At 40.5% G+C, this 25,286-nt stretch overlaps 1 protein-coding gene across 1 annotated transcript; it reads right to left on the bottom strand.

Moving 5' to 3' along the window:
- Nucleotides 1-3,249: 3,249 nt before the first annotated feature.
- LOC125901983 (cysteine-rich secretory protein LCCL domain-containing 1-like) lies at nucleotides 3,250-25,073 on the bottom strand. Its single transcript, XM_049598050.1, has 15 exons — nucleotides 24,819-25,073; nucleotides 23,753-24,063; nucleotides 16,682-16,800; nucleotides 15,068-15,200; nucleotides 13,462-13,577; nucleotides 13,122-13,222; nucleotides 11,009-11,176; nucleotides 10,837-10,897; nucleotides 10,276-10,342; nucleotides 9,341-9,471; nucleotides 9,155-9,198; nucleotides 8,975-9,047; nucleotides 7,224-7,293; nucleotides 6,661-6,794; nucleotides 3,250-5,094 (listed from the first exon to the last, which is right to left on the bottom strand). The coding sequence occupies exons 2-15, from the start codon at nucleotides 24,017-24,019 to the stop codon at nucleotides 5,043-5,045; spliced, it is 1,536 nt and encodes a 511-aa protein (XP_049454007.1). The 5' UTR covers nucleotides 24,020-24,063; nucleotides 24,819-25,073; the 3' UTR covers nucleotides 3,250-5,042.
- Between the last annotated feature and the right edge of the window lie 213 nt (nucleotides 25,074-25,286).

A 25,286-nucleotide genomic window follows, 5' to 3' on the forward strand; every position in this document is an offset into this window, starting at 1 on the left:
GATATTTTAGTGTCCTTGTCTAAATGTTGTTTTAGAAATGCTCTACCATGTTTGAACAATACTTCACCTGCAAAATGACCATTTTTTATATCAGCAACTTACAAATTCACTTTCATTGAATTTGTGAAGAAAACTTTGTTTTCCTGCATGCTTCCACAGTGTGGGGAGGATCCAAAAAAGGCGTAAAATCTTCATGACCATTTAGGGACCATGATCATCAACAGCAAAACTGAAAACATAGGTTTACAAACTCTCACACAACTTGTGCAGTATAATCCAAGTCTCATTTATCCAGCTGAATGCTCAGTACATTCCAAACACATGCATTTTCACTAATGTGTTTACCTTCACATCTTCACCTATAAGTAGCATGCCCTCACGCCAGAATTCCACTGGATGCGTGTCTGTTGCGGAACGGCTGTGCTGGTTATCCGCTGCCTGCTCCGCCGTCCGTCAACACCCACCGGCTGCGTTTGCTGTGCAGAGCGGTGCAGCTCTGCTGGACAGCGGGAGTCACGAAGACCCACGAGATCTCGCATAATCGCGCAATGTAACAAGATGTAGTTTTTATAAACAGAACCACAAAACCAGAGGAGTAGTAGGAAGACATCTCGGTGCACCTCCATGATTAACACTGTTTATTTTGTTATGGTGTCCCTCTGGGTTTTATAAAGTAATGGTAAGCGTGATTGTGTGTTTGCCTTATGTGGGTGTGTGTCTACTGTAGAACCCCAATTCCAAAAAAGTTGGGACACTGTGTAAAGCATCAGTAAAAACAGAATGTAATCATTTGCAAATCTTTTTCCACCTTCATTCAATTAAACACAGTACAAAGACAAGATATTTAATGTTCAAATGGATAAACTTTATGCACTCATTCTGAATTTGATGCCTGCAACACGCTCCAAAACAAATAGTACAGGGGCATGTTTACCACTGTGTGACATCACCTTTTCCTTAAAAAAAAAACAAAAACAAACACTCAGTTAGCCTGAGGACATTATTGTTGAAGTTTTGAAAGTGAAATTCTTTCCCATTCTTGCTTGATATACAACTTCAGGTACTCAACAGTCCATGGTCTCCATTGTCATGTTTTGTGCTACATAATGTGCCACACATTTTTAATGGGAGGCAGGTCTGGACTGCAGACAGGCCAGTCTAGTTCCTGCACTCTTTTACCATGAAGCCACGCTGTTGTAACACATGCAGATTGTGGCTTGGCATCATCTTGCTAGAATAAGCATGGATGTCCCTGACAAAGACGTCGTCTGGATGGCAGCATATGTTGCTCCAAAACCTGTATGTACCTTTCAGCATTCATAGTGTCTTTACATATGAGCAAGTTACCCATGATGCCATGGGCCCTAACACTCCTCCATATCATCACAGATGATGGCTTTGAACATGGTTTTGGTAAAAACCTGGATGATTCTCTTTCCTCTTTGGCCCTAAGGACACAACATCACAAACATTATACCACAAACAATATAATGTTCTGGATGTTGTTGATATATGGCTTTCACTCTACGTGGTAGAGTCATAACTTGCATTTGTAGATACAGAGATGAACTGTGTTTACTCACAATGGTTTTCCAAAGTGCTTCCATGTAGTGATATCCTTTATATAATTATTTCAATTTTTAATGCAGTGCAGCCTGAGGGGTCAAAGGTCATAGGAATTTCTAATTGGTCGTCAGTCTTTTCCCCTACATGTCAAAATTTCTCCAGATTCTCTGAAAACTTTGATGATAATATGGATTTCAGATGGTAAAATCCCTAAATTCCTATGAGAAATGTTGTTCTTAAGCTGTTGGACTATTTGCTTGTGCAATATTTTCACAAAAGGGCAAACCATGTGCCACAATTGCTCGTAAATGACTGAGTCTTTCAACGATGCCCCTTTCATACCCAATCATGATATCATCACCTGTTACCAATCAACCTGTTTACCTGGGGAATGTTCCAGGTGTGTTTTGAGCATTCCACAACTTTGTCAGTCTTTTTTTGCCCCGTCCCAACTTTTAGGTTGGGACTTGTCTTTATACTATATCCAATTAAATATAAGTCCAAAATGATTTTCAAATCATTGCATTCTGTTTTTATTTACATCTGACACGCTGTCCTGACTTTTTCATAATTGAGTTGTACATGTGTATACTCTTCTTTGTGTGTGTGTGTGTGTGTGTGTGTGTGTGTGTGTGTGTGTGTGTATGTGTGTGTTAAGGGGTGACTGGCGGGGTCTTTTTAGCTGTAGCCTGACCACATCTGTGCCAATCCAGATGAGGGAGCGGAAATGCATCCCGGGAAGTTGAGATCAGCAAAACACAAAGCTGGTCTTTGTCTGTATGGCGCTGCCACAGCCAGTGGTCCTGAGCACTTAAACATCAGTTCACTGAGATTCAACTGAAAAATGAGAGGTGATATAAAACACTCCAGGAGCACATTTCCAGCAATGCCTTAAAGTATCACCTTGGTTGAAAACGAGGTGAAAAATGAAAGATGAAACCTTTAAAACAGAGTGCAGATCAGGCTGGTGGTTAGAATTGCTTATTTTTCTAATCGGACTTTGGAACTATGATGTTGCTTCAGACTCTCTTATTCCTAGAAGACCAAATGTTGTGAATCTCAAATCCAAAATCAGCAGTCCTGCACTGAGTGGTGTTATTTTAGGCATTTGGATATACAGCAATAACAAAAATGAAATCTTTAATTGGATTGACAGAGCATAAACTGTAATGACATATCTACTGTTTTGACTGAACTGACAACTTATTTGGCCTTTACTTGAAACATGCCAAGCAGACTGGTAGATAAGATCTCCTCCCTGGACCTGAAACAAGCAGCTTTCTCTTCCTCTGTGTTCCCTGCTGTTCCTGGAAACACCCACAGCTTTCTAGAAAGAAATTTCACTTGAAGGTTTGATCCGCAGCTGAATTTGAGACTTTGTTGAAACGTTAATGCAGATTCCTCAGGCTATCTGGACGCTGTAGGGACTGATATTGAAATACTGTGGCCACTCAACCATATGTCCACAACCATATGTGAAAACAAGTGTAACATAATACAAGGTAGACTGAGGAGTAAAGTCCAGCCTGTAACTCTGAGTTAGCAAAATTTAGGTTCAGTATTTTTCTGAGTTGGTGGTTGGTTTATGATGACTCTTTATACACTGAGAAATGACACACTCACACAATTTAATCTCCAAGTATTTTAATTGTGATTCTGCCATGCACATTCCTGGCCAGCCAGGGTCCATTTATATAAATCTATAAACAAAAGCTGGGAAATGCAGCATAGAATAAAACAATATGTTACATACACAGTATTTACAAACATATGAATATACTAAAAGTATTGTTTGTCCTTTATAAAAAATAAAAGCTTGAGTGACAAATACATGTTAGCAGAATCAGTTTCAGCATCTACTGCTTGCTGCTTGTTTGACTTTGAATGGCTGGCAGTGTGTTAGAGATATTAATGAAAAGGCAACAGCAGTGAGCATTTCATAGCAAAGGGTTCAATATTATTTACAACGTTATTATGTACAAAAATATACAATCTGAGTTTTACTGCCTGCATTGTTGCTATAAAGTATATTACCACTGTGACAAAACACTTTTTTTTGTTTTTTTTTTCAATAACTATAACTGTACTGAAAGAAGTACACAAGGAAGATAACTTTATATTTCTCTACCTTTGACCCCATATTTTATTTGCCTGACCATAACCATACCTTAAAGGGATACTTTGTTGATTTTCAACAAGTCTATGCCGCCATGGTGTGGGAGTCACTTGCAGATGAATGGTATTTGGTTTACCCCTGTCCCAAAAGTGCCAGTAACTCCACACTAGAAACCAAAAATCTGCTGATGCTGATGCATTATGTATCATTTCACATCATCGATGACTGCTGGTGTGTGGGCGGGGAGCTCAGGGTGCTGGTGGCACAGGGAGCGCCTTAACACTGTTCTTTTGCCACACTTTCAACACCATGGTGACACAGAAGTGGTTGAAAATCAGCAAAGTATACCTTTAATATCAATATAGTAATTAGACATAAATATCCAAACAAGAATATGGACATTTTGAAGCCTAGTTTATACACTTCAGAGAAAATATATCGTTTTAAATACTGAAGATCAAATAACCCAGGTCCCACACGTTAAAAACAATCCAGGTAAATTAAAATGATAAATTCCACTAATAAAAAGAGAAATTCTGCACATACAAAGAAAATGATAATTTGAAAGTACAACCTAGATTAAACCAGTTGAGATTAATTTATTCATATTTATGAATTTATTTATCTGCTGTATTTAATTTTGCCCCAAAATTATTCATTATATCATATCTATTTATTTGTGATTTAATCATTTGTCTGGTTTGGTCCTCCATAGAAATATACAAGATTGTATTTTGGGCAAGTATGATAAAAACAAACGCCCAGGGAGTTAATTTCAGCACAGATGGCCTGACTAAATAGTGTCTAATCTTGTTCCCGCAACATGTCTGAACAGATTTTATGACTCTGCATCTGTCTGCCCCATTATTTACCTGGTGTATGTCTACATAGAGCTGAGGCATACATCTAAAATTACTTTGGTCAAACCTCTGATGTTACATTTTAACCTTCATGATCTGAAACTGTGGGAAGCATTTGGAGTGGTGCTAAATCTGGTGGTGTGTATTCAACCTTAAGAAACACTGTTAAAAAAACGCATCATGATATCATGGTAGTCCAATGTGATTATTATGGTCAGCTATATAAATTTAGCAAAGACGTAAGGCAAAAGACATGTAGGATCATCATTTGCCAAACATCCTTTGCTAAGCTATTATTGGACACTGGTTCACTCATGACCAAATTTAGAGGGGAAGCCTTGAGTAAAGCCATGTTACACTGTGTCAGTGTCAGAAGCTGAAAAGCTGAATTATTGACTGTAGGAATGAATGTGATTACGGGTTGTAAGATGATAATGAGTAGGTTTGCTGGATGTGAAGTGGCCATGTATGATGGTGTTCTGTCCTTTGAGAGTGGTTTTTCAGATGACTGCAAACACTCTGAAGGCTTTTCCACCTGTTGGGTTCACTAGGCTGGAAGAAGAAGAGCAGGGGGAGAACAGAGATGTGGTAAATGTACGTGTTGTTTTTCACATTAATAACATGTATTGTTTTCAAGATGGATTCTAATATTGACTAGTCACTGAAATTTGCTCATCACACTGACTGAGGTAATTGCACATAAGAATTTGGACTTGTATAAAAAAGTCCAACACAACATTAAATAAATTATACACATATTGAAAATCTGTGTATTTTTACATAGCTGAGTGTATTTATTTTTATATATGGCCATTGCTTAGTCTATATAAACCAACAAGTCTTCCAACCCATACGACCACATTAGTCGTACATTCATACCTCTCATCCAGTGTCCCCTAAATTAGCACCCCTACTGGTGGATGTTAGAATAACTCATATAACTGATAATAGTCAGAGTTTAAAACATGTGGGTAATGTTAAGAAATGGTCACAGTTGCACTAGTCTCTTGTAGCCAGACCTATCTCCTAAGCAATGCGTCAACGCCAGAGAAAGGTCTGGAATCACCCATTATCTTTCTGCAATAGGCAAAAAACTCTCCAGCATGTTTCTGCTTCCTTAAACCAGTCACAATTGTCTTGGGTGGCACTAAGCCCATAATGCAGCAGCAATGCTCTTGCAAAATATAATCAGGGGTAAACTTGTTTTGGTGGAACATTTGGATGTGGTGAAGCAAGCGCTTATGTTAAAATGGCTCCACCAAAAAAACATTAACAGTCAAATGTCACTGTGTGATTCAACTTCTAGTGATAGAAAAGAGAAACTTAATTTGATAATTGATGCCCTAGAGGTGAGCCTGCCTATACTTTAGCTCTGGAGGAGCTCACTGAACCCTTTAAAACCACAGACAGTTTGCTGGGTGAAATGGAACAGATCGGTACATTGTGCATGTGCAGTGGTGCATGCAGCTGAAAGGGTAAAAAATGATGTGACAAATCAATTAAGACTGGTCTTGTAACAAAACAGATTAACATTCGAGTCCTGTGAGACGGAGTCTGGGCTTGCAACAATTCACCAAAACAGACATGCCTTTTTGCACGTTTCAGATCTTTGTCAAAACATGCCATTTTCAGCATGACAGTTGTTAGCTCGGGGGCTGTTGTTGTTGGGATTTGGAAACAGTAACATGCAGATAGCAGACTACAATTGCACTAAAACTACAAGTTTTGATTTAGAAAAAACATCATGATTTGGCTTAAAATTATTATGCTGGTAACATTACATATTTCACATGACATACATCATGTGAAATCATGTGAGTGACATACAGTGACACACTACATTTTATTGTTGTAACTCTACTTTGACTACTGGTGTCCTACAGGACACAAACACCAGTCTCCTGGTTGAAAGTCTGGTGCATGATTGATCCATCCACCTCCACTTCCACCCACCCTCAGCGGACTTTGCTCCCACAGTCACTACTACGACCACTTGAGGTCGATGCCTGGGACCCTGGGAACATAGGTCTTAACCTCTGCTTGTTAAAAACACTTTGTGGTTGTATTTTGGATGAGTACAGTCTTATATAAACACTGTGCATATGATTTTTTTTTTACCTCTCTGAGGTGATCCCATTCTGGTAACTGCCACTGTACTGCTTCCTTCTGTCTACAGGCATTACATCGAGGTACCCTCCTGACTCAGTCTGGATAACTCCTGCATGAATGGCTGCTTGGCAAATACTGGATTTCTAAAAAGAAAAAAAAACAGGTCTTTACATCAAATCATTCATATAAGAAAAAAATATTGAGAAGAATTTCCCCTGTTCTCCAGAGAATAAATGCAGAGTCTGCTGCTAACATTTATCACCATCATAAAATCATCAGGATTCAAATGGGTCATCTACACATGGTGACATAATAAACCGAGAAGATGACGTCTTTTATGTATTTAACTATATTCGTGCAATTACTGGTTGAATATTATTTGCACCAGAGTTAGCTAACAGCTAATTTTCTCCCGCTGTCCCTAGGCATGCAGATATAAAAACAACAACAGAGTAACACCCACTCTGTACTGATTATGAGTCAAAATGTCTACTGTAAAATAGGTCTATAATTCCAGTAAAATCAATGAAAAGCTGTGATGGTCAATTTATGATAATGTTGCAAGAACTTACATCTGAGTAGTATTTCGTCCCAATGACTCGGGCTCGACTGTCACGCAGACAGTTCCTGGGACAATACAACCTGAAGAAAAAGCCAGAGCTCACTTTAGGTCCTAGGATATATCAGTGCACACACCAAAACTACTTTATGCTGTTTCTGTATGAAAGGCTGGAATAATCTCATTGGTGGAGTTATCACTGTTTAGGAAGAGTTATAGTTTGTTAATAAAGAAAATCATAAACAGCAAAGCAGGTAACCAGGGCTTGGCATTACTTTTTTTGCTCAGCAGCCACTGTGGCTAGTTGTTTTCCAAAGTTACTAGCCACTTAAGAGTAACAACCAACACGTTTGCTAGCCACTATTTTGTTATAGGGGAAATTCTGTTTAACTGTGGTGTGCTACAATTTTCTTGAAGAACTAGGTTTAAACTCTTGTCACTGTAAGAATAAGGAGCATTTCAAACACATTTGCAAAACACTAAACAAACACTTTCCCAAAAGGTAACAATATACTATAAAACTGAAAAGCATTCAATGATAATTGAAAATAAAACAGTGTGAGAGTTACAATTAATTCCAACTGTAAATGCCAATGCCTTCAGTAATTGTGTTATCCTGTGCTGCTTTTGTGTCTACAGGCTGCTCAAAAGCACCCAGGTTAAGGAGTTCAGCCCTGGTTGCTTTTCCCTTGTCATGGTGACAGACACATCAGGATGATGCCATCAAATGTGCATTAGCATGTTGGATGTGTTTCTTTTCGCAGACCCTACAATGGCAGAGAAACACGGACACGCTGTTCCTGTGTATACACAATCCTCTCCATTGCTGTTAGCTGACCGGACACCTGCAGACAGGTCTTCCTGCTCCAGTGTTTCATTTGCTTTCACCATGTGACTATTGACTCACACACTAGTCTACTTGCTGTGCTAATCTCAGCTATGGATCAGACCTCCAGGAGGTGTCTGGCACTAAAGCCAATTTTGGTAGTGGCCAAACAGGGGTACTGCAATTTCTGGGGGAATTACATTGAGAAAGAGATGTCTATAAATCAGTGAATACATTTTTTTGAGTGTCACAGCCCTTGCGAAATAATTCATTCCACTATCGAGATTTAATCATTTTGATCCTATAACATTTGGAAAGTCTGAAAGAGCAGCAGAATAAATTATTTTAACTTTATTCAAGTTAGCGGAGTGCTAAACTAGAAGTCAGCCACCCAGCAGGCAGAAGTGCACTGATCTGCCGCACTCGGTCATCTTCAGCATAGTGCGCCTGATCCCGTGGGCCAAATGATGCCTAAGTAGTGCCAAACATCATGGTCATTTTATAGGAATGAACAGGGCCCCACCACCAGTGCTGTCTCCAGAAGTCATGGATGTACAGGGTGTTAAAAGTGACAGCTAAAAGTTTCCAGGCGCAATTTGCGCTTGTTAACTCTGGCTCTGCATTACGTGCATCACATTTGGCAGGTGCTACTGTCACAACCTGCAGGTAACCTTTGTCAAGACATGACACATGGCATTTAAAAAAATATGTAGTTATTATTGAAGTTAAAAGGTTAGTAGGGTAGCTAATGGTATCTTAACTTACTCCAGCTTTAGGCTATTGTTGTTACTTTACGTTTAATATGGAGGATCACATGGGCCACATAGCAAACCTCTTTTAGAATGACTATGACTCATCGGCTGAGTTGATTGTGGTTTAATTCAAACAGTGAGGTGTTTTCAGTCTCCTAAGTGAATAAGCTTAAAGTAGAGTGTTACCTGGGGCAGTGTCGTACTGGTTTCTTGAAAGGGCAGAAAAGTGCAACGGTTGTTTCACATGTCACTGCCTTGACTGGGGGAGAAAAAGGCACAGCAAAGGGACCTCACAATTATTCTGTATACAGACAACATGTTACTGTATCTGTTACCTCATGTGAAAAATGATTGTATTCTCCTTACCAGGCACTGACTCTACTTTGAAGGAATTGGCACTTCTGTTTTTCCTGTGAATTTGAAGAAAACTGTATCAAGTTATGATCTGTGCTGCATAGCCATGCACCATCAACTCCCATAAATGGGGTAAGTTTTTTCTAGACTGTATTAAACACTTTTAAATAGAGACTAAAAACAGAGACTGATTCATACCCAATCGACTGAATACCATTCTTGTATGACTTGGTGAAATGTTGCTTTCTGCCCAGTCTGGTCACATCCAGCCACCCTCCATCATTGTCAATAACACCAGAGTGTAACCCAGCTCCACACACACTAGATTGCTGCAGTAAATGACAAAGACATGAATGTTAATGCACAGTAAGGTACTATAGACTGCATCACAATGTTTGTTTACAATAGAAATCTCCCATGTTGGGTACATAATATGAAATGCTGCTGAGCAAATGTCAATTGGTTAGTTTTTAGCCACCTAAAAAAGACCCACCTTAGAAATCAATATCAGTTTAAGTGAACGTTATATTTTAAAAAATTTCATCGCTTTACCTTTTTATTCTGACAGGAACTAAAGCTGTTATCTCAAAACCACCACACTCCAATGACAAAAACAGTAATTTTACTTTGCAGAACACAGGAGTGGATGCCTCTGTCAGATAGCATGTAAGGTAAAGTGGTGAAAATATTTCAAATATAGCATATACCCAAACTAATATTATTATTAATTTTTTTAAGTGGGTCTTATTAAGTGGCTAAAATATGTTTTACTGTGGCCCCCGTCCACAGTAGTACATTGTTAAGCTTCTATGCCGGAGATTTAGCTTATCAAAGATGCTAGCAAAGCAACACAGTACAAAAAAATAAGCACAGTTCAAATTTCAGATAGCTTGGAACACTATGTTTAAGTATATCTCTTTAAATGTTACAATTACAGCTAAAAATAAGTTTGCCAATTTCACACATCTCTGCAATTGAAATCAATTTTACAACAACAACATTATGGTGATTCAGTCTACAGGTTGAAAAAAACAACAACATTAATTTTCCATGGATAGGCCTACATAGGGAAATGTAAAACATTTCAAAATGATCTGGAAAAAAAAATTAAGCTGTCCCTGGTGACCACTCACCATGTCATAATATCCAGTCCCAACTACTTTTCCAGGCCTGTCGCGGCAGCCAGGTGGACACTCATATCTATGGACAGAAACAAAAGTTATCTTTGTAGATCAAATGTGTCCCAGAATTTTCATACACAGTAATATCCTCCTGAGACCCGAACTTTTGTTTGGTATGCATTTTTAATTTCTCCTAGCTATTTGGGATTAGTAGGACCTGATAAGAATAAAAAAACTAAACATTGTCAATGATAATAAAGTCCCAGTGTCCTCAAACGAGCTTATGATAAATTCCCATTGTCCTCAAATCAGACTTTTATCTCAGGATGAGCTGCAGACTGACTTGGCAGAGATGGCTGCCATTTTGTTTGTACATGGATTAGTGTATTGTGGTCTTGACACAAAAGAGTGTCCACAAACAATGACAATAGGACAATGTTAAGCAGAAGAATGAAGTATAAAGTGCAGGAAACCAAAAACGTGATGTCTTCATACAAGGACACAAGGTCTCAGGAGGATACATATGTGACATCCCCCTGTTGTTGCTGCGTCACCACATTCCTGAGCATTCACCTGTTACAGGTCGTCCCCTTGCACTGATCCCTCAGCTTAGTCTCACAGTCAAGCTGTTGACCTAAAATAACAAACAAGAGCTTTTCACAACCTCGTTTTAGAAATAGTAATAATGGGTACTCTTAAAAGTGCACAGTTAGGAAATATGTAGTATTATATGAGCAGTCCTTACACATCTGCTCTGTGCTGACAACCTGGTTTCTCTCTAGATTGTCATTAGGTGAGGGGTTTGGCGTCTGGGCCCTGGGTTGGGGCTCCCTGTCCCTCACTGGTTCCGGTTCAGGTTCAATGTAGTTGGTCTCCTCAATCTCAGGAGCCGGACGCCTGTCAACACCCCCATCTGAAAACATGGAAACCAGACTGTCATCTAGTTGTTTCACTCAATTTGATCATTTTCTTTGTCTTACATTGATAGAAGTTGTACTTGAAGTATGTATTATAAATGTATATTTTGATGTACAAAATGCTATACTGGGCACTTAAAAAAAACAATCTTGCCAGTGAAGGGAAATATCCATAGGGTAGCTGATACTAAAAAAAACAGGGTAACAAACCCTTTTCTTAAATAACTATTAATAACTATAACTACATAACTATTAAGACTTAAAGGGCCAGTGTGTAAAATGGGTTGAAAACAGTGACATCAGTGGCCAAATTCTAGATTGCAGGGCTCACTCGCTCACCCCTCCCGTCGGGTAAATGACGGTGGCCTCGTAGGGACAAAAAGCCTTGCGCAGACACGAGTTTTTCAGGACTATCTAGCGACGAGGTGAATATTTATTTAGAAATCTAAACCATGTTACGATATTGTAATGAATCCCTCACGAGCAGGAGACCAGAGGAGCGTTCGGGAAAAAGGCCAGTTTATTTGAGCACTCCAGAAATTCCGGTAACACTCCAGGGGGTAAAAGACTCCGTCCCAAACTCTGACTCTTCTAGCGCAACAGACACACTTCATACACACATACTCGCTTATCATACCGAGTGGGGACCCCCCTCCCCTCTCTGCTCAACCTCCAGCCCGCACACTGACTGACAGCGTAGCCGGTAAACAGAGCTCAGCTGTTTATTTAGCCTAGCAATATCTCCAGACTATAGTAGCTGCAATGGACGACTTTGAACGTGATTTTGAAGAGTTTCTTGTAGCGGACACAGACCCAGAGCCATACCTGTTTGAGCCGGAGCATACAGATGAGGAACTCCATGTGTTTGATGCTGAGCAGGCGAGAAGAGAGGCTGAATGCACAAAATGGGATTCGGTGCTACTGCTGCCATCGTTGGGGAGATATATCATCAGGAGGAAAAGCGCTGCAGAGAGTGCATCACAAGGAGTGAAGTTGCGTCTTCTTTTCCTCGCAGATGACGGTTGGGGTTCATTCTCTCCTGTTGCGTGGTAAGTGTGGTCCATTCGCAAACCTTATAACTAAAAAAACTTTTCACTACTCTCTATCGATGAACTACTAACACTCTCTGCTGCTCCTCCTTCTTCCTTCCTTCTGCTGTCTTCGTTGGTTCATTTATACACACGAAACGCATTCTCTGGCTGGCTGGACTGTCCGCTCGGTCTGCCGTACATACATGGCGGCGCAAGATGGCGACCTCTCTAAAGCAAGGCCCTTGCTATATATATATATATATATATATATATATATAAAAGCATAATTATAAGGCTACGAAAACCAAACGAATTTTATTTTATAGCAATTATGCACTTGTATAAACATATTAATGGGTAGAATATTCAGATTCAGATTCAGATTGTGGGGCGGCACGGTGGTGTGGTGGTTAGCACTCTCGCCTCACAGCAAGAGGGTTGCCGGTTCGATCCCGGGCATGGGAGCCCTTCTGTGCAGAGTTTGCGTGTTCTCCCCGTGTCAGCGTGGGTTCTCTCCGGGCACTCCGGCTTCCTCCCACAGTCCAAAGACATGCAGATTGGGGACTAGGTTAATTGGTAACTCTAAATTGTCCATAGGTGTGAATGTGAGCGTGAATGGTTGTCTGTCTCTATGTGTCAGCCCTGCGATAGTCTGGCGACCTGTCCAGGGTGTACCCTGCCTCTCGCCCGATGTCAGCTGGGATAGGCTCCAGCCCCCCCGCGACCCTCAAGAGGATGAAGCGGTTAGAAGATGAATGAATGAATGAATGAATGAATGAAAGATTCAGATTGACAATAAACCATGCCAAATATTACACACTGGCCATTTAATAACTAACTGCAATTTTTGCTGGGTTCAAGGGAATGTACAGTAAGGAGATAAAACATGGCAAAAGACCACAAAACCCACCTTTGTAGCAGAGATTATCCCTGCAGCCTCCACCATAGCTTGCTGGACAGGCAGAACAGGGAGTTCCATATTTGTATGGAGCGTGACCCCACCAGTTGCCCCTGAAAAAAAAAAGAAAAGAAAAAAAAATGAAAGGGAATCTAATTTATTTGAATGTGTTTATAAGCAAGAGATGGAGGTGTATTATATTGAATAAATCCAATCTACTGGAAATTATAGTCGTTTTATATTCATGATATTGCATTCATTGGCAGCAGGTCTCCGCACCACTCTTACTAATTTATTTTAATTTATTTTGAAGAAGATGTATCACATAGTATTGAAACAAGCAAAAACATACGGTGGGGAGTAGTTGCAGACCAGATAGACAGCTTTAGCCCAGATCATTCCCCACACGTTCATGTTGTAACACACATTGATGGCACAGCCGATACGATTGCTAGTCGCCCACACCAACTGAAAATTGAAATACACACAGACAAGCAAAATAAAACGCAGTACCTGCAGTAGAAAATGATTTAACATGGTTCCATGGTGTCTTCACAGTAAGCAATAATGATAAACATTCAGAACTTGGAAGAACAGCCTTGTTTTTATCAAACTGATCTGATAAAGAACTCACATCAAAGTATTTCTTAAAGAGACTAAACATCCCCCAATAAGTGTTTTAACTAACTAACTAACTAACTAGAATTACCGCCTCACAGTTGTAGTCCTCTGTGACTCACACAGACAGTTTACATCCATGTCTGTCCAGATTCATATGTAGCCATGACAATAGACAGTGCTTCAAATATGGATGTTTCTGCAAAGAGGCTACAAATTCTAAGCAAGTATACTTCACACACATTTGTAATCTGACAGCACATAAGAGCTATACAATAAGCACAGTTTCAAGATGCACGCCAACGATTAGTATCTGAGTTAAGACATTGCATAATGGCCAGAAAAGTGTTTTTACAAAACATTATTGTGTCAAACTGAAGACGACATTTGACCTTTTTGGATATAAAATGTCATCACTTAATCATTTTAGGGTTTAGACAATGAATGAATGATATATTGTCATAATTAGTGTATGAATTCTTGAGTTATTGCCAAAGACGTGAGGCCACAGTGACCTTCACCTTTAACTATGAAAATCTGACCAGTTCATTGTTGAGTCCCAGTGGATGACTGTACCAAATATGAAGAAATTCCGTTAAGGTGTTCTAAAGATATTGCATTCACAAGAATGGGATGGATGGATAGACAGACGTGTGGTCGGAAAAATGCACGGACAATGGACAGATGTAAGGACGGATGGACAGACAATTGGAAAACATTATAATCCCGCAATGTCTGTCACCTGCGCAGGCATAGAAACTCCTGTGTGGGTATGTATGGATGTGTAAAGACAACTGGATAGAGCACTGAAAGCATGGCCCCCTTTTCAGTGGTGTATCAAACCAGAAAAGCTTCATTTCTGCTGTATAAAATTACCTGTTTCCTCCGCATCGTGGGTCTCATACAGCAAGAGCATTAGAGACTTATGCTGTCTGAGTGGCTACCTTCCAGTTTTGCCCTCTGCTAACTGGAATAGGCATTAAAGGATTTAATTGTGCGTCTCTTGTAGAAATATTATCAGATCTAATGGATCAAATCCTGATAGTGAAACAGTTCATTTCACGGGGGGATTTTACATCCAAAAAACGTATCCACTGATTTACAGGCATGTCTTTCACAATGTTAGTGGATGTGGAAAAGTCCTTTTAGGCCCCATGGCATCATGTGACGGACCTGGACACTGTAATTCTACATTTGGCTGCTATGACAAATTGGCTTCAAAGCCCACTGCTGTTCAAGGAGGCTTGGTATGGTTGGCTGTTCCATAATAGAGTTTTAAGTAAATCCCTAAAATTCCAGAAAGCATGAACTCTTTAAGAGGAAATACAAAAAGCCCTTACCTGAGTGTAGTGAGTGCAAACAGGTCCTGAACATCTGAATGGGCAGTGTGGGTTACACTCCTGGGAGTAGGGATAGCTGTAGTATCTCACCTCATCATACCAGGCCTGGACATGGTAGGTAGGGGGGCGGTCTCTAAAGTCACACAGAAGGTGTTTATACTGTATCCTTCCATTATTATTACAAAAAAAGGTGACAATAAATACATTAAAGACATGTCTATAAAGGCAATCTCAGATAATTTGTTGGCAATGTCTGTATATAAGATGTTAAACTGTTGAGGCTTCCATGAGCGAGGCACTTCGCCTAGGGCTGATTTTATTAGACCAGGTTCACAGCAGACATTTCATCATGTCATAGCAGGAAAAAGCACAGGTTGAAGACATTAACAAGGGCCACTTTCAGTTTCGGTGAGCCATTTCCAGGCTCCTGGTATTGTGCATGCTTGCTGCCTGCCATAGCTTAATGAAATACTTAATGAAACTCAGTCATCATTAATGTTGTTAGTTACACCTGTACTTTTCCTGCTACAACGAGCATTATTAGAACACACCCACAATTATAGTTATATAAAAAAAAATATATAAAATTAGACCTTTTGACAGTTCTGCGAAATGGTGTAATTGGCCACAATAAGTGAAAACACCTGTGTGGATGTATGGTTGGCATGGGCTTTAATTTAGCGATGCGATCTGGGTGATACAGACAGTCAATTTTTTAAAATCATACTTCCTTAATAAAAGATACATCTACTGAATCATTGAAGCTGCATTTGCATTTTAGCCACTTGGGGGCAGCAGAACAAGCTGAAAAGTGAATATTGCCATATTTAATCTTTAAGAAAATATAAAGGTATGTCATACTGTTGGGACAGCCATTTTGTGAGGAATACACCCTGTGCCTGCTATGGCGTTTACCCGCTTCTTACCTTTTGTATTTTGTTTGGTTTAATAGGCTAATTGAGCCAAAAAGAGGAGTGCCACCTTACCTTTGTGAGTATGACTGTGCTCCTGCAATTTGCAAGCTTGTGAATTAGCTGATCCTGCCCCCAGTCACTGCAGATCTCACATTAAGCATAGGCACTCAATCCAAAAAGAAGATCATTTACAATGTGTGGGCATTTCAGTGAAGGTAGTGCATCTAAGTCTGTAATCCAGTCTTGGGCTGCCAAGTCACATGGATCTATGTTGTTTATCATGATTAGTTTGTTGTTTGTTGCTTGGCTTTGCGATTCAGTTTCAACAGTAGGGTCCCTCTTTTCTGTCTCTTTTCCCCTCTACAGTACATCAGATTTGACCGACGTAACTTTCAAGTCAAGCGAAACAAAACAAAGCACCCTAGCAGGCACATTCCTCACAAGATGGCACCCCTGTCCCAAACTTTAACACAGAATGACATCAACTTCCCATTCCCTATAAAGGCAGATATGTAAGGACACAGTCATTTATTTACGTATCTAGCAGACCTGGGAAAAACACTGGCAAACATTTATTTCACACCGAAGTGGAGAGGGATGTTGCATATTGTTAGAAAACACTATTATTCTTATCATAATACTGTAATATAAACCATAATTTAATCAACACAGCTCCCTCCACTTCTTTGTACATACACACCTGCCCCAGTGGGCTCCAAGGTTTTGGCCTATTTGCGTTAACATGTGGCTCGGTCCATGTTCCCATCGACAGGTATGTGCCCAGTGCTCTGCGCTCCTCTCTAACTCATAATCCCAAACCTGCAGAACACACACAGACACACACACACAGAATAAAACACACATTTTGGGTTAAATAGTTGTTTGCCTTTGGAAAAATGAAGGTTAACTCTGAAGGTCAGCTCAGGTAAGCAGCTAACATTTTTTTCAGCTGGTAACTAAAGCATTTTCTCCTGGGCTTAAACTCAATGAGTCCAGAGCCGTTTTGTGTGCAACAGATGTTTGCAGACCTGAAACTCCACTCTGGATTGCCATTTAAGCAGGCAAAGTGGCCACTTACCATAGTTGTGGCTTTAATTGCTAGTCATTACATTTTTCAGATATCTCATCATTCTCTTTGAGTGAACTAAACTACCATAAATCCCACTGACACTAATCTGAAAGTAACCTTGCATACTCGAGACAAAGTGAACCTGAGAGATGAACCTGCTCTTTACTTTAAGGTACAGAAGCTATACGCATGCCTCTCACAAATTTAACACAGTGTAGTCAAAACTAGGCCTCTCCTATTGAGCACACACATTCACTCCCTGGCACACACAGACACATACATGAGAGAGAAGGGAAACAGAGGAATCACCACCACCACCACCACATCAACTTGCAGCTTTGTGCTACTATTCAGTGTGGCTGTTTCATAGCTTGTTTCCAGTAAGTTTTGGTCCCGTAAAACAAGTGTAGACAGAAAAAGCTACCAACACAGAGAGTCTCTGTTTGGGGGCTTGATGCCATCTTTACTGTAAAAATTTGACAAAATTAAACCCAATTGAGGTCAAAATACCTGAAGACTGTTATGAACAAAGTAGGGAAGTAGACCATGGATACAGGATTGAACAATTCAAATGTTGCGGCAAAGTTAATTTACTGTTGACTTTGCTGGGGAGAAAGAAAAATAGGTGCAGTGTGCTCTGCTGCTGGCATACTGTTTGGTTGCATTATGGCTATCACACATCAAGACTAATAGAATAGTGCTTAAGTGTGGAGTTGTAACTGCTCTGATTGACCATGATGTGTTCCATATGTTTGGTAAGGCTAATACATTGTGCATACTGTTGCCCATTCACTGTTGAGCTGCTTACTGTTCAGGCCTCATTGGAGAAGGGATATTTTGACTCTTTGCTCCTTTGGCCACAATCCAGCTGTGGCAGACATACCAACATCAGGTGAAAAACTGCTCTAACCCTCTGAATGGTTGACATGTGATACTACATTATTCCATGGTTATTGCATTATATTGTAGCTGCTAGGCAGAATTCTGATTATTTCAATTTTGGTGACCTTATTTGTATTTAACTGCATTTAAAAGACTGCATGATTCTCTAAGGGTTAAGCTAATTCTGTCACATTACATTTCACCCAAAAATGAAAGTAAAAGTCGATTCACAACAAAAAATTGTGAATCAAAAAATTCACAACAATCACAACAGGAAACACATGCTTGCCTGTTTAGCGGGTTTCACTTCAAAGTAGATGGGACACAGACCAAACATTTGCAGGACATCAGTATGATGTAACCTTTATTGGACAATCATAGCCCAGTAGCTGCATGGATGGGCATGTTGCTACAGGTATCATCAACGCGTGCAATAAAATATGATCTGAGAGAGCAGGTTGAAGTAAAGATCCATGAATTTAGGGCTTACCAGATGGTGCCATGCATTGTAAGAGACCATTTTGAAGCCTCAATGGTCTGAAAAATTACCCTGGAAATCCAGAGTTCTCGCTAGAGCACAATTTGAATTTGCTCAGCGAGTCACTCTGGCAATCAGTAATGATGTTCATTACCCATGCCTTTGTAGCCGAGCTGCGCCAATCACATCGGTGTATCTGATATAGGTGGGCCAGAGGCCAGCTAAACAGATGACAACAGTGCTGTGACGACAAAGTCCGGAATCAGTCAGTAAACACTGCAAGATGGCTACGGATGAACACCATTTGTTTGAAACGGCTTTGGCCGCTACAATGAACGAGTTAGACTTGGCTTTTTCTCTAAAACAGGAACAGAAGATGGCGCTCGAATCTTTCCTTTGCAATAAGGATGTTTTTGCTGTTTTGCCGACCAGATACGGCAAGAGTCTAATCTACCAGTTAGCTCCACTGGTAGTGCTCTGGATACGTCACCCCGTGTATTGTTCTGATTGGTCGTAGTGTTATCCAATTGCGTGCAGTGATATTTTCAAATGCATGCTTGGTGCCGCCCCTCGAGCTGGGCCATTTGCATTACTCATAGCCAGACACTAAATCTTTCTAGATTTGGGTCTGGATTTCCGGGCTACTGAAAAATGCCCTATTGGAGCAAAAGTCCATTTCTCTGCCTCTGATCAGCTTACTCTGATATTCTTACCCTTACCCTAACCAGTCTCACTCGTCATGCCTAAACCAAACCAACCCAACCAATGAAGGCAACAAGTACTATCCAAAGTGGGACATGCCTTTGCCATAGTAGGAAGTTCAGATGATGCCATTCTGCATAATAATTAGCCATGCGCTTCTCTTTGGGAGAATTTTGGAGCACTGCAACTTTGTTTTTGGGATTCTGGACTACTGGAGCTTCAGAATTAGGCTGTGAAGCGGCAGAACAGTGAGTTGTCCCCTAACAGACAAAAGGAACTGCAGAGCAGTTTGTAATACTATGAGGATTATCATGGCACAGTGATTGTGGTGACCATACACTGTATAATATAGATAGATTACATGACAGCTCCTGCAAAATGAAGTCTAAACATCTCAATCACTCCCTGGTGGTTGGATGCAGTACCCTCTCCATATTAGTGGATAAGACATGGGCTAATCTGAAAAGTAGTTGTACACATCAAATACATTTTTCCTAAAGATTGTTCTTATAATTATAGGTAGTTCTTATCACCAGGATGTATGTTTTTGTGATGCTTTTTCTGATACATTTGTTTTAATTACTTATTTGATGCTATAAAAAGGGGTTTGATGTCATTACTGGCAGCTGTATGTGCACATTGGTGTTTGTAATCAATGGCACTGCTCACAATAGGTCTGACAGGTGTATGGGTGGGAAGTTGATACCATGGGCCTTGCAACTGGGCAGCTTCACCAGTGCAAGATGGCAGTAGCCATATCAGGGATATTTTTGCTTGTACGATGGGAGGAAGTGGAGATGCGCTATCCATACAGCCATTAGTGCCGACAATCATTTCTTCCTACATCTTACAAACTGTATATTGAATGAACTTCTCCCTCAAGCTCTCATTTTTCATTCTTTACACAACTAATTCAAGTCACTTTTTGTGTCCAACATGGAGTGCAACACCATAAATGCCTGTGAGGAAGTGTGCATCGTAATTCCCATATATGTACTTTATCGTGGCTTGCCTATGACTGCAGATTTTGCAGCGTGTGGCTGCTCTGAACAAGTTAAAACACTTTTGCCTTTGTTGGACAACACTTTGTAAAACCTAATTTGTTTTAAGCATATTGAACCCTTAACCCGACTTATAAAGCAAAACTACCCACCTACAAGTGCCATGTGTCACTACTGTTGCAGGTTATAATGAAATTGGAGTTCTGCACGAAGCTTTCACTGCAAACAATCTACAGCGGATACTAATGATCTCTGCCAGCTCATTATTCTCTCCGAGTCCTTGTTATTCTTCACCCTCAATTATCCAGCAGAGAGGAAGATGGACTGCCCGCCAGCCTTTGGAGAAAGGTCACGGTAACAACTACCAATCTCCTTTTGCATTCCGAAGAGCATTAAGTTCCCAAAATACAGAGCTGTTTCCAGCCATCTGCAGGACCACCTCTGCTACAGAGCTAAGTGCAAGATGTGCAGTCTTTAGAGTGAATGTTCCAGATACCAGTATTGAGGCATGATACAAGAAGACATCCTTTACTTTGGGAATCTAAAGTATGCAACATGGTTCATGTGTAATTTAATGCTTGTAATTCAACTTACAGTTTAGAAAGTGGCTGTGATTATAGAAACCTGTTAAGAGGTCTCTTATTCTCAGGAAAATCTGCAGGGCAAGAAGTGATTTAGATGAACAGATGCAATAGTGCTTTGAAAGGCATTTGCTGGATTTTGTATGAAATTAAGAAGTCAGAGCTGCAGTGAAAGTGCAGCCCTTTTGGCCTCCAAATCCTGCAATCTGAAAACCAAATACTTTGCCCTCATCAGTCCCCAGCTTTACCACATCATTATCATCAGTAATAGTATCCCTTGCTAAAGAAACACTGGATTAGTGTACATAACATACATTTACACTACTGTGCCCCACGTTTCAAACGGCGGGGCTCAACATGTTTGAAATAGATTCACCGCAGTGGCACCCAAAATGAGATGTGTGGAGGATCAAACAAAAGATAACACAGGCCTTGGCCAGGGTTTAACTGAGCTGCGATGGATGGAGAGAGGTGAAGGGAGAGCGGGAAAATGAAGCAGGGTGAAGGAAAGCCTGAGGGAAAGCTTGTGAAGCTAAGGATCAAGAAGGCACAAGGGCCAGGCAGGGAGAAAGACACTCAGTAGGCGGAGAAATGGAGTGATAGAGTAAGAAGATGTAGAGCAGGAAGGAAAGGAGGGAGGGCAGGATGGTTGAGGTAGAGGGCAGGACAACACTGCGGGGGTGAAAGCTGGATATGGGCCAGGGTCAGCGAGGGCGGGCAAGCAGGAGGCAGGAGCTATAGCGAGCCAGATGGTGGCTTTGGATTGCAGATCTTGTTCCCTCTGTTTTTCCTTCCCTGCTCTGCTGTCTTGAGCTGACAGAACTACAAGAAAGTGCTTTTCTCTGAGAAAGACATATGACTTTAGTGTCAAACCTATCTGATTTGGCCAGATTTACCAGATATCAACCCTCAGAGAGTTGTGTCTCTAATCTTTTATTTGATAGTGTGAATGTACTGTATACATGCAGTCACAAGGGAAGAAATGATCCATTCTGACCTATGTTTTCATGTTTGCTTCATGTAAAACACAAGGTACTTTTAGTTACTGTTGCTATGCTGATCAAGCTGTCTGTGCCAACATGGTGCAATTACAGTGTACAATGATATTAGATTAGATTACAATGATGGCAGATTTATTACTCAAAATGCTTACATTTTCGGAAGAGTAGGTCCTTGATTTCACACAGAGTACAAAACAGCTTCTCAATTATACCCGATGAGCCAGTTTTACCAAAAACTGGCGACTGTAGCTGGCAGTTTTATCAGCTAGCTAGCTAGTTGAGCTAACATTAGCTCTATAAATTAGTTAAAGGTCCAGTGTGTAAGATTTAGGGGGATATATTGGCAGAAATGGAATATAATATTAATAACTATGTTGGCATTAGTATATAATCACCTGAAACTATGAATACGGAGTGGGTCTTTGTCAATGAATTTCACTGTGTTGTGCTACAGACAAACCGAACACCGACTCTAGATAGGGCCAATCACGTTTTTGGCCACCATAGTTCTTCAACACACTTGGCACACAGGCAGTTTCAGTTGGTTGCAATCTACAATCTCACCACTAGATGCCACTAAATCTTACACACTAGACCATTAAAACCTGTCTATAGTTGTCCTATTAATGTTTCCAGACTTGTATAACAAGGATCCTGCATTAAATGACAACGGCTAAAGCAACATGTCCAGGCAAAAATAAGCATCTTTGCTAGGTTATGATCCACAACTGTATGTAGAAAACATGGAAATAAAGAAACTCCATTGTTGTTGTATTGCAGTGTAGAGCTAGTAAGTCCTAGCATTATAAGTACAATATGAATATATGTACAAACCTACAACCATATTGTGAAACGCTGGCGTGTTAACTTCCCCAAATCCAATAGAAGTAGGACAAAGCTAGGCAATTAACGTTAGCCCAGACTTTGATAGCATCTAGGACTGGCTTACACACAGTGAGGAAATACAATACGGTAGATGTGGGAGGCACAGTGGTGCAGTGGCACCACCTCACAGCAAGAGGGTTCCAGGTTCTAACCCAAGGTAGGGAGTTCGAACCCTTGGGTGGGGGAGCCCCTCTGTGCGGAGTTTGCATGTTTTCCCTGTGTCAGCATGGGTTTTCTGTGGGTACTCTGGCTTCCTCCCACAGGTTAACTGGTGACTCTAAAATGGCTGAATGTGAGCGTAAATGGTTTTCTAACTCTAAAATTAATGATGTGCCAGTCGTGAACAGGGCTTTTTCATACCAGTAACCCTACAAACAAAGCTGGCCCTTCCCATTAAGTGATAGAAGCAGTTTTTTTTTCATGAACACAAGATGATAACAAAAAATAAATTTAACTTACTTAATAAAAACATACAACATTTCAAGACATTTTTTCCAATGAGTAGTAACAAAACAGTAAAATTAGTGACACGGGCGAAATGGACAAATCAGGTGGGCCAAGTAAGTATTTTACTGTCCCCCTACTGTTTTGGTGGTAACTGACAAATACTGTATTTACTGTAGTCTATTTAAAGATAGTGTTGCTACTTACAGGTCTCACTTTAGTCTTTACATGCGTATTTGTATATTATGCATGTTTATACCAATATTTACAATACACAATTTTGTTCAGTGCCATTTGAATACAGAGAGACCCCCAAACCAAATCCTGCTTGGGGCCCCCGAAAAGTCTAAGGTCGGCCCTGTCCACAATCTAATTAAACTACTAAACTGGTTTATCTAAAGGGCTGAAAATGACACCACTTATAAAAGTCTTTTAATGCAGTGTACTTCCTAAAGACCAGTGTGCTCTGCCTCAGCATGTGCCCCATTATGGTTGTAAGTGTCATCGGATGTGCTTTAGCAAACTGTCAGTCAGAATGAACTCATTTTGCATCAGTTCTCCAGGAATTTAATTTTGTCTCTTTATCTCTAACTAAAACTGGTGGCAGGTATTTATTTAAATTAAAAACAGGAAAGGTATGAAGGGTTGAACTTTTTTGAATGATAAGATGTATTCAAGTGTAGATTTACCTACACTATATGACAGACAGCTGTGTCCTCAGAACTTACCATGTACTCCATGTTAGACGCAGGAGGATGGACCTGACCCCGCAGCTTGTTGTGCAAGTCCAAGATAAGGTGCATGTCTCCCTCGCTGATTGCCCTCTTCCCTCTCGACCTGGCCTTCCACCACTCCTCATCCTTGTCCCTGTACTGGTCCAGAATGGACTCGAGTTGTGTGGAGTTGGTGAGGACCATGGCCAGGACGGTTTGGCTCAAACACAGCAACAAGCTCGCCACTCTAACCAAGCCCGGGAAAGGAAGAGACGTCTTCATGATGGGGAAATTACTGCAGCTGAATAAAGAATACTTTTTGTTGTCTGCAAAACAGAGAGAGTGCAAGTTTAAGTGGAATAGCTGGAGTATAGAGTTTTTTTTTTCATGCAGCAGTTTAATATGTGATGTTGAAATGATGCACAGGTCTGCATAGAAATTTAGAAGAACATGGACTCTGAAAATCCAGGCTTGACATTAACATTTACATCAGTGAACACACTCATTTTCTCCCTTTTCTTCAAGCTTACCCACACTACAGCATGTTTATGAAGAGCCCAAAGACACTTTGAATCTGTCTTCTGTCTCAGTTTGAATAATGCTGTAATTATACTGTAGGAGACTTCACTTCAAACAGGAAGGCTACTACAGCTTTCAGCAGCCTGAGTGCATCTGCAGGTCACTGCATCACCACACACAGTAGGACCAGTGTCAACTGAGTTTTCACACGTTATGTTACGGAGCACGAGATTTGGTGCGCATGCGCAGCAAACAAGCACTGGAGGGAGGCTTTCAGCATTTTAATTTTTAATATAAAATCAGATTAAATAATACCATACATCTTTAGATAATGATGGTTTTTTAAATAGTTCCAACAACTTCCATAATAGACAATATTGTGAAATGATTCTAGGAATATATTTGAAAGACAAAACGTGATAAGATCGCTTTAATCTCACTTGTTTGAAACAAGAACACACACACACACACACACACACACACACACACACACACACACACACAGGTCCTAAATAGTAGAATAACCATGTTTATTGAGCAGTAATGTGTACTGTAGGTTTACCTTTAAATTCCGCCAAAGTGGTCAAAATACTTCTCAGGTGCAATATTCCAGATGCCACAACCCTTTGAGATTATTGCAGAGTGACAGTTTTCCAGTCCAGGGAGCCTGTAATTCCATCCATCACATAAAATGAGTGCAGGCAGTCAGTTCTCTTTCCCACTTTACATCCACGCTGCTGGAAGAGAGAGAGCTCAGAAATGTCTATAGGTACCTGCTGAATTCCTCAGCTGGCTCAGTACGCTGCTTGCTGCATGGGACCGCTGCTCATTTTGCGTTTATATGCCAAATTTGCAACGCAGAGGACCACGCCTCCACAAACCCTCTTGCTTCCCCTCACACTGCACCCCCACCTTACACACACACACACACACACACACACATCTGTTGGAACTCCAGGGTTGATCTATTTGAGGAGGCACCTGATCGCACAAGAGGTGACGTGAAGGTAAACTTGTGGATGTTATGAGA

Source organism: Epinephelus fuscoguttatus, linkage group LG15, assembly GCF_011397635.1.
Source record: "Epinephelus fuscoguttatus linkage group LG15, E.fuscoguttatus.final_Chr_v1".
Classification (NCBI taxonomy): domain Eukaryota; kingdom Metazoa; phylum Chordata; class Actinopteri; order Perciformes; family Serranidae; genus Epinephelus; species Epinephelus fuscoguttatus.